Source organism: Akebia trifoliata, chromosome 2 (assembly GCF_017979445.1).
Source record: "Akebia trifoliata isolate Shusen 1 chromosome 2, ASM1797944v1, whole genome shotgun sequence".
Classification (NCBI taxonomy): Eukaryota; Viridiplantae; Streptophyta; class Magnoliopsida; order Ranunculales; family Lardizabalaceae; genus Akebia; species Akebia trifoliata.
In genome coordinates this window covers 24,746,280-24,756,393 of record NC_141376.1, presented here as the reverse complement: position 1 = coordinate 24,756,393, position 10,114 = coordinate 24,746,280, and the positions used below count along the sequence as shown (strand labels likewise).

Below are 10,114 nucleotides of genomic sequence, written 5' to 3'. Positions count from 1 at the left end.
TTTCGATTCTTCTCTTCAACTTCAATAACATTGTTTCAACTTCGAAAATCTTATTTTTGGAGCTAATTTTGGTTGAATCTCATTCATAGATGTCTCAGAGATCGATCTCATGAACCTAACTTCTGATTCTTCTCTTCATGAACCTAACTTCCAATTACTCCTCTTCAATAGCCGAACCAAGACTTTCTCTCTCTTTTTTGCTCTACTTAAGCATCACCATCTACATACCAACACTTCAAATGTGCACCTCTTCCTTCTCGTCTCACTCTTCCATATTTTCTCTGTTCTTATGAACCCTTATTTCATTTTCTCTGTGATGACTTTGTAAACCCATGAAGAGAGATCGTTCTTTTCTGTACTTCTCTTCATTACTTCAATTTTTTACCTTGAAAATTTTCTAGGGTTTGAGTTTCTTCCAGATTTCAAATGATTCTTTCTAATCAAGACATCAACAATACAAAAAATTAAATTATCAATCGTAATCTCATCTCAACTATAGAAGAATTGGGCAGTTTTTTCCCCAATATCTGAGTTGAACAGTCTATTTCTTAACTCCCATAGTCCCACTATCCACCAAATGTTGAAGTTCTAATTAACTCTCAGTGAACTTCTGGAAGTTGAACTTTACAAACTTTTTAACTCTTGTAAGCCTAACTATCAAGATGAACTCTCCCTTTCAAACACACCCTAAGGGTATGTTTGATTGCATGTAAAGTCACTTACCATGGAATTTGAAATCCAGAGAAAATTAGTTGTGGAAAATAGGTAGGGTTAGAAAATCAAATTCCATTGTTTGATTTCACTTGGATAAAATCATGAAAAAATATGAGAAAAAAGAAGAAGAGGAGAAGGAAGAAGAAGATGAGAGGAGGGGGAGAGGAAGAAGAAGATGACGAGGAAGAGGGAGGGGGGAGGATGTGGTGACGGTGGCGACGAAGGTGGCGACGACGACGGCGACGGAGGTAAATGAGGAAGATGGGGGGAGAACGTGGTGGTGGCAGAAGAGGTGAGGGATGGAGAAGAAGAAGAAGAAGAAGAAAAAGAAGAAGAAGAGAGAGAGAGAAGGTGGTCGGAGATGGAGCCGACGGCGAGGTTAGTATAATGGTGGTGGTGGTGGTAGTGGTAGTGGTAGTGGTAGGGAAGAATTGAAGATGGAAAATATGGGTGGATTTCATTTTCCCACCCATATGGGTGGGAAAGTGAAATCCATGATTTAGTGGACTTTTTGAATGGGGTGGAAAATGAATTTCCATTTCCATGTGCAATCAAAAACTTGAAAAATGTCATTTTCCATGGAAATTGATTTTCCATCATATTTTCCATGTGCAATCAAACATACCCTAAATGTCTTTCATGTTCTTATTCTTCTACCCTCTCTAAAACATACTTTCAGAAATACTAGAAGACGTGGGGATCTCCCCTTTTAAACACTCCCTAAATGTCTTTCATGGTCCTATTCTTCTCCTTTTCTCTCTAAAATATACTTTCGAAAATCCTATAAGATGTAGGGGTTTATTTCATAAGAGCCTCTTTTAAAGAGAATAAAAATGACTATTTTCAGAAGAAATCACCCTTCTAATAAGGGTTTTTGGCTGGTTTGTGTATGTTCTAATATAAACAAGACAATAGTAAGATAGCTATCCAACATAAACCATTTATCAGTTAATAATTATTTTCATATAAATAATTATATGAAAATAAAGTATATTAGAAGATATTTTATTATCAAATGAAATAAAATAAATAAATATATGAAAATAAGCTATATTAGAAGATATTTTATTATCAAATCATATTTTGAGGAAAGAAACAATTGTAAAGGCTCATTAAGAATTTGTAATCAGATGGTTATCCAATCAGGCCAAATTTTGACCTACAAGATCCTGGTGAGTCCCTTGAATGGATTGTTCCAATAGCATGAAGAAATTAAATTTAATAAAAATTGGGTATCACCACCAATGAAAGATAGAAATAGAGCATATCCACAAAGATGACATGCGAGACAAATTAAGGTGTCTTGGAAATTTTCATGTTAAAAAATTACTTTACTGGATGATAAATTTAATGAAAAATATTCTAATGAATCCCAAACCATTTAACCCTTTAATAGCAGGAGCTCTTGAGCTTTTTGTGTTTCAGGTACTAAACTAGCTGCCAACTCAGTAGCCCATTCACTGCAAAAAATTGTTTCCTTTTTTTCTTGGGGGCCTCCTCTTCCCCCTATCACATGCACGTCTTTATTATTTATCAAGAAACAAAAAACTTACCTGATGTAAATGATGGCTTAGTTCCCAACAGACAGAAACTGTAGAACTTCCAACAAAAAAGATGATTTGCTCAACAATGGATTGCCATATTGTACCATGGCTCTTAAACTGATCCGGCAGAAATACTACCAGCACAGCTGAACATAAGAAAGCCACACTCGATAGTTTTAGTGCTTGTCTGATTGCTGAAGGGAGCCCCATCTTAAAACTGAAAAAAGGGGGACGCTGCAAAGATGGCCAATTAAAATTAGTGGATAAATACCATACAAGAGAAAACCTCAGAAGCAAATTACTTTTAACTAACTATTTGATGGACCTACAATTGCAACAGATTAACATAAGAGGAAAAACACTCGTCTTCAGAAAAACAAATGAACAATGAGAAATTCGGGCTACATGTATGTATAGGGTAAAACATGTTATTAATTGTAGCCACACATGTGTCAGTGATTAATATGGTTCTGATGATTAAGCCGAGGTGGGGCTCACAGGTTGTCAAGGCCATGGTACCTCTACTCGGCGGTAGTCCAACTTGATTTGTGGGAGCCTCAGTGCTATCCTAGCCTCTAAATGGCGAAGGACTGTTTAGAGGGGCAAAGTGTCCAACCCAAACACAATTCCTAAATGGGTTGTATCTTATCTGGAAAGTTCCTTCTTGAAGGATTCACATTTCTTAACTGACCACAAAAATCATGGTTTATAAATAAGGAAGGATCCTTGTAAGAGAGGAATTTTTTGGCATCTCTATTAAGGAAGGGATCCATGTATTTGAAGGCAAATCGATCAATATTCAAGCCATCATCATTTCTATTTTAGGATTTTTCTTCTACTGATCAAAATATTTTAAACAGTGTAGAGGGGTTATCTTTGATGACTTTGTAGGGAATTGGGAGAGGGTTGGTTGTTAAGAGGCTGATTAGTTCTTTTGTATCTTGTCTCACTTGGTTGGTCATCTCACCCGACCTTGTTTTTCATCGATAAAAAAATTTCATATAAAAAAAAAAATGCTCAAACTTGGGCATCGGAGATTCTTTGGTAGGCATCACATCGGTCCCCCAAGTGGTAATTCGAGGTGAATACAGTCCATGGAAAAAAGACCTCCACAACACACATTGTGAATTAATCAAGTCAAAGAATGATTTTCCTCTATTGAACTAATCTTGTGAAAATCATCACGAAATATATAAATGGTTACATCCCCACTGTAAGCTAATATAATACTAAGTAAATCAAAACAATTAATGATGGGACTACTAACATCATAAGACAATGATGTCATCACTCTTGAAAAATGGTTTGCATTCACATGACGTTTTATATAACCACGGTATCACATAAAAAGTAAACTTGGATTTATTTTTATTTTTTGATAGGTACACATAACAGTTAGATGCAGAGCTCAGATCATTATAATAAAAATTTATTATTAATATAAAGGATATCGAGTAGATCTTCCTAAATAAAACCGATATCAAACCACCCTGCATGGGTCTAAGCACAGGGACGGAGCCAGGAGTTTGCCCATATGGGGGCAACCAAGAGTTGAAAATTTTTGTGGGGACAACTAAGAGTGAAAAAAAAAAATAGATGTGGGGGCAACTAAGAGTGGAAATTTTTCTTGTGGGGCAATAGTGGCAGATTTTTTTATCCGCCGTTAAAATCTGTCGCAATAGCTCACTAATCCATAAACTTCGAAAATTCTTGTGGGGGCAAGTGCCCCCACCGTAAATCCACCCCTATAAGCAGACGAGATCTCTTTTAAACAGAAAACCTGAAAAAATAATGCTTTAAAATCTTCAAAGAGCTTACACCAGAAAAACAAGAAACCTAATATGCTAATGCAACTTCTTGGATTGATTGCTCCTTTCCTTTGAAGATTCTATTATTTCTCTTTTTCCATATTCACCAACATATAGCAAAAGGAGTTAGTGCCTACAATATTCACTCTATAGAAAAATAACTTAATCTTCCAACTTTGAAACAAAGCCTTGGTAGAATTGGAAAAGACACAAGGTAACTGAAACAAGGAAAGGAAATAACACCAATCCTCCCTTGCAAAAGAGCAATTTAACAAAAGATGATTCTAATTGGCTACTTTTATTGTTCCTCACAAGTTAAAAAGATCAATGCTAGGGGTTTATTTTGATGTATAATGTATTTACTTAAGGCTATGGAGTATCTACTAAAGTGTCGGTAACAAGGGAGTAGTAGCCCTCCTAGTGAATTCCTTTCTTTTTTTATCAGAATTCAAAAAGCATCTAGGTATCTCTATTCTTTTATAAGAGTACAGAATACCATGTTTTATCAATTAGTCAATGGTCAGAATACTATCCAAAGCTGCCAACCAAATAAAAAGAATCACCTTTGATGGAACTTTGGTTCCACACATTGAAGCAACAGGGAACTTTGTTGTGGTCAAGAAGAATTGGTCAAAATTAAGTCAATTTCAATTTGTGTAAGAGTAACACCAGAAATAATTACTCAAGCAAGACAGAAAACACAATATTTACATGGTAAAACCCAATATTGGAGAAACATCCACAGTACCCATCAGGCTCAGAATAATTCACTAAAAACTCTTGCAACTATACAATAGAAGAGTCACCAAGAGTTGACAAGAAAACATTTTACAACATGCAAACTCACACATAGTTGCTAATAGAAATTTGATAGAATATTAGAGTGAGAGAAGAATAAGAGATGATTAGAAGAGAGAGAGAGAGAGAGATGAGATGAATAATGAAAAAAATCAGCCATTACATAATATGGAGCCCTTGACATATATTCTTGTCTATTGGGGAGGCATCTTTCCTTCATTGATTGACCCAAGAATAGAAGCATCCTTTGAAAAAATATTTGAGCGTAGGCTATCTTTTTTTCTTTTATTGATAAGTAAAACTGATTTCATTAATAAGAGCCAAACCGGCCGAGTTAGCCAGTCAAGCAAAAGCAAAACACATGAGGTCAATCTCTTGAAATGTTACCCAATCCCACTTCCCTATGAAATCTGCAAGATACCACACCTTCAAGCTCGTCATAATACTTTGACCATAAGAAAATCCGCCCCAAGATTACTATAATAATCTCTGGAGTGCTCGTAGTCTTCTCTTCGAGCATCCAACTACTGCGTTCCATCCACAAGCCCCAACAAATGGCGAAATGGGTTATACTCCATAGTAAGCTTATCACCACCGAGAAAGAGCTATCAACATGCAGCCACCCCTCAAAAAGGACTCTCATAGAACCCAGTAGACATAACGAAAATTCGAAGGGAACCAAAAAGTGAGCCCACACCTCGTTCACCACCCCGCAATGAATTAGGATGTGGTTTGCCGACTCTGATCTTGTTAGCACATAATGCATCCATTTGTTGCATGTATAGCCCTTCTCATCAAGCAATCCAAAGTTTGGATCCTCCCCAATATTGCAGTCCAAGCAAAGAAGCCTACCTTCAATAGCACTTTAGGTCCCCATACCGCTATCTCCGAGAATGAAGGAGAGTCATCTCTAACCAATGACTGATTAAAGAATCCAACCGAGAAAAGTCACCCCTTGCTCTCCATCCAAACTCTTGTGTCTCTTCATTCTCTAGGTCGTACTGGAGCGAGCTAGTGCAATTTACCACGTCAACAACCTCATCAACTTCTCAATCATTAAAAGCCCACCAGAAGCCAAAAATCTCACGACCACCATTCATCAAGCCAACACCTAAAACTACTAATTGGTAAGCCTTTTTTTCAAGGAAATCGAATACAAGTTGGGAACTCATCCATTAGAGGCTCATGGCCACACCAACTGTCCTCCTAAAATCTAATTCTATCCCCTTTCCCTGCTTTGTATCTTGTCGGCACTCTAAAAACTTATAACACCTTCAAAATGCCTTTCCAAACTCCACACCCATGTGGTGCCCTTGCCACTCCACTTTCCCACCCAAAAAGATTTTTCTCGAACTTTGCTACACTAACCTTTATCCATAAACTATCCACCTCCACCCCCAAACCTCCAAATCCATTTTCCTAACAACGCCAAATTAGTCACCCCAAGTTTCTTAATCCCAAGCCCTCCCTTATTCCTTGCCTTAGTGACAACACTCCAACACACCAAGTGGTGCTTCCATTTTCCTTCTCTATCATGCCACAAGAAATCCCGAATCAACTTGTCCAATTTTTGTTCTACATTTTTCAGCATCTCGAACAAAAAGAGGAAATAAACAGGTATGCTAGAGAGAACACTCTTGATTAGAGTTACTTTACACCCCTTCGAAAGGTAATTGGCTTGCTACACCGCAAGTTTCCTATTCACCTTTTCCAACAACGTATCCCACATTGTGGAACACTTGAAAGGAGCCCCTGTGGGAAAACCTAGGTACAAAGTAGGAAAATTATCAACCTTCAAACCCAAAGAAGCCGCCAAGAGAGCTACATTTGAAACCATTCCTACCACAAACACCTTACACTTCTTCATGTTCACCGGGATGCTCAAGACTCCTTCAACGCAACATATCAAACCTTCACACCTCCTAGTTTACTGTAGTGATCCGTCCCTAGAAGACAAGAATATCATCTGTAAATTGGTGGTGTGACGATATCAACCCATTATTACCTACTAAAAAGCCATTGATATCCCCAACAAACCACCCCCCTTCCAACATCCTCCCTAGAGTTTTCGCCACAATAATGAAATGGAAAGGGGGGAAAGAGGATCCCCTTGTCTCAAACCTCTAGTGCTTCTTAAGAAGCCTTCTGAAGACCCATTTATAAGGATCGAGAAAGAAAATGAAGAGATACACCTTTTACTCCACCAAATCCATCTCCCATTCTTTCTAGAATGGACCCCAAGAAGTCCCAATTAAAGTGATCATAAGCCTTCTCTGATTTGAATCTTGAGTCATTGCATTCATCCACAATAAGAACCCCATCAAGTATCTATCTTCCTTTTACGAAGGCGCCTTGGTTAAATCTGATCAAGGTAGAGATAACACGCTTCAATCTATTGGCCAGTAAGCTCGACATAATCTTATAGATCGTGTTAATCAGGCTAATAGGTCTCAACTCTTTTACGTCTTCAATTCCAAAGACTTTTGGGATCAAAGCTAAAAATGAATAATTATACCCGAACAATTATCTTGATATGGTATTGAATGGATTCGACCATTCAATGCCATATCAAGATAATTCTACTCCTTCCAAAACACACCTGATTGACGATTGACCTATCCTCTTCGATATACACGAGTTCCCTTTCCTTGATGTGATTTTACATTGTTTTTTAAATGAGACAATAAATAAGCACAAGAATTTTAAGGCCCACGACCATGCCCAAAATTTGGTATGGAAGACCTTGGATAAACCCAAAAACTAAGGTAAAATTAACAAAGAAAATGCATAAAAATTTATGGACCAACAGCATTATCCCCCAAGGCTCGAATCATCCAATTTATGAGGAACCTATACACCTATGGTTTTGACACTAAAAAGTATATTCATAACTCAACCAACTCAACGGATGGAACAAGGGCTAGGGAAGAATAAAAAGATTTAGTTATTCGTGTTCACAACGGATGGAAAAAGTATATGTTTTGCCTTTTGATTAGTGTGCAAGGCATTTTATATTTTAAACTATAAAAGGTACAATGTGGATAAGGACTTGCTCACATGGTGAGATTACATTCTTAAGCTTCCATTTAAACCAAAACAATGGCTGTTCTATCACTATGGCACCAAAAATGAGACTTGGAGCAATTTCAAACCAAATGGGCGTCAGTTATCTCCCTTTATCCGGTCTTTGGGGCATGCTTTTATGGACCAAGACACCAACCAGGTCAAGAGAAATCTTTCATATATTGACACTCATTTTGCAAAGAAATTGTTGTCGTGATATGTAACCTGATTTCCCAGTACGCTAGCTGGCTAAACTATGAAAGATGCTAAGACATGGAAAAAATATGTCATATCGTCTTGTATCAAAAAAAAAATAATAATTGATGAATTTAGCATATATTATAAAAATAAATAATTATGGGAAATACTTAGCATCATAGCACACACATAAAATGGGATATTCAGACAAGAAAGTACCATAGATTTAAGGACACAATGAGCAGCAACATAACCTGCTTATCTAAATATCCTTACCTGGTCATCTAAAGATATCCCATCTAAATAAACTCACAATTTCCAATGATACTAGAACATGGATTAAATTCTTGAATCGTCTTGTATGATGTATAGTACATGCAAAATTATTAATCAGAGGATTGCTTTTGTTAATTAAATTAACTTCCTCATAGTGAATATGTTATAAAAAGTGGTAATATTGAAATTAACATCATATTATAAACTCAACTAAGCATTAAAAATAATTCAAAATAAGGGATCTTCCTATAATTTTGCATATCCAAGCATATCGTAATTTTTACACCATATCCAGCTCTGTTGTACAATAAATATCAGATTTTCAGCAGTATAGATAGCTGAATGACACTGATAGCTAGAAACCTCTTTTCATTTCCATAGAAAGTGAGTACGATTTAATTATCCAAACCATTTCGACCTCAGGTCTATTATTATAACAGGAGTTGCATATAAATATTTGTTTCAAGTTGTAAACACAACACACAGAGCTCTTCACCAACTCTTCTATTTTTTTTGTCCTTTTTGTTAATAACTGCAACCACATTAAAGCCAAGTAATAATCCTTGAACAACTTATACAAATGTGGTGGGTGATAAATTAATTGGTTATCTCTTCATAACGTGTTTCTTAGCAATATAATTGTTTTTTAAGCGTAGACATCCAAAAAGTTAATTAATTTTCTTCTAATACGAAATAACGAAAGATAAATCAACCAAGTGAAGAACACCCACAAAAACAACGATTTTCTCAATAACATGAATTGATTCTAAGATTTCAAATATCAATCTTTATATCCATAAAGAAATAAGCAACTCACCTGGATAATCGGAAACGCAAAAACCCAACGCAGATTATAAACAAAATAAATCCCATAAATCAATCCAAAAATAAATCCTCTCAACCCTAACCCCATCAAACGCAACCCATCAAACAACTCAGTATTCCAACACAAAGAAACCACAATTAGTGACCCTGCCACAGCGGAGGAGAACACAAAGAGGAGAAACTCAAGAGATTTCTTGACTCGGCGACGGAAACTTGGGGTTGAGAGATCGGGCGATCCACCGCCAACAACCGAATTAAGAAGGAATCGGACGAGTGAGACAGCGAGTTCAGAGATGGAAGCGGCGCGAATGGGTTGAGGAGAGGTAAGGATAGAGAGAGAAGTGGAGAAGAGGAGGAGAGAGGAGTGGAAGGTGAGGAAGGAAAGGACAGTGAGGAGAGAAGGAGAGAGAGGGTTTTGGGAGAAAGGTGAGAGGAGAATGGTTTTGGAGAAAAGATAGATTGTTGTGGAGTTGATCGATTGCCATAGTAGAAACCCTATAAATCGATTTTTAATGATTTCTGTCGAAGAAGAAGGCATTTTTCAGATACCAAGAGTGAGAGACAGAGAGAGCGAGAGAGACAGAAAGGGTTTAATCGAGATTTTTCAGGGAGGCGGGAATTGGAACTTGTCTTGAGTTACTGAAGCGGCAGATTTATCTTTTGCCACGTGGACAATCGAATCGAAGGAATATGAAATTAGCGTAAAATGGACGTTAGAAATCATGGTCTCCAAATGGTTCGAATTGATTTGGATTATGATAAAATTAGAATCGAATTAAATATGATCGATTTTACAAATTTGAAATCGAACCAATCCAATTACCCTATAGAATCGAATCAATCCAAATTTACCTTGGTTTGGATTGGATTTCAGTTCCCATATTTATT

The 10,114-nt window shown here is 36.8% G+C and overlaps 1 protein-coding gene across 1 annotated transcript in view; it reads right to left on the bottom strand.

The window, feature by feature from the left end:
- LOC147409963 (nucleoporin protein Ndc1-Nup protein) overlaps nt 1-9,880 on the bottom strand; it is a 20,679-nt gene extending 10,799 nt beyond the window's left edge. Inside the window, exons 1-2 of the mRNA XM_086432150.1 lie at nt 9,219-9,880; nt 2,268-2,492 (exon numbers count right to left, since the gene is read on the bottom strand). Of these exons, the coding sequence (XP_086288276.1) occupies nt 2,268-2,492; nt 9,219-9,764 (771 nt within the window). The 5' untranslated portion in view covers nt 9,765-9,880. The remainder of the gene's footprint in view (nt 1-2,267; nt 2,493-9,218) is intronic.
- Between the last annotated feature and the right edge of the window lie 234 nt (nt 9,881-10,114).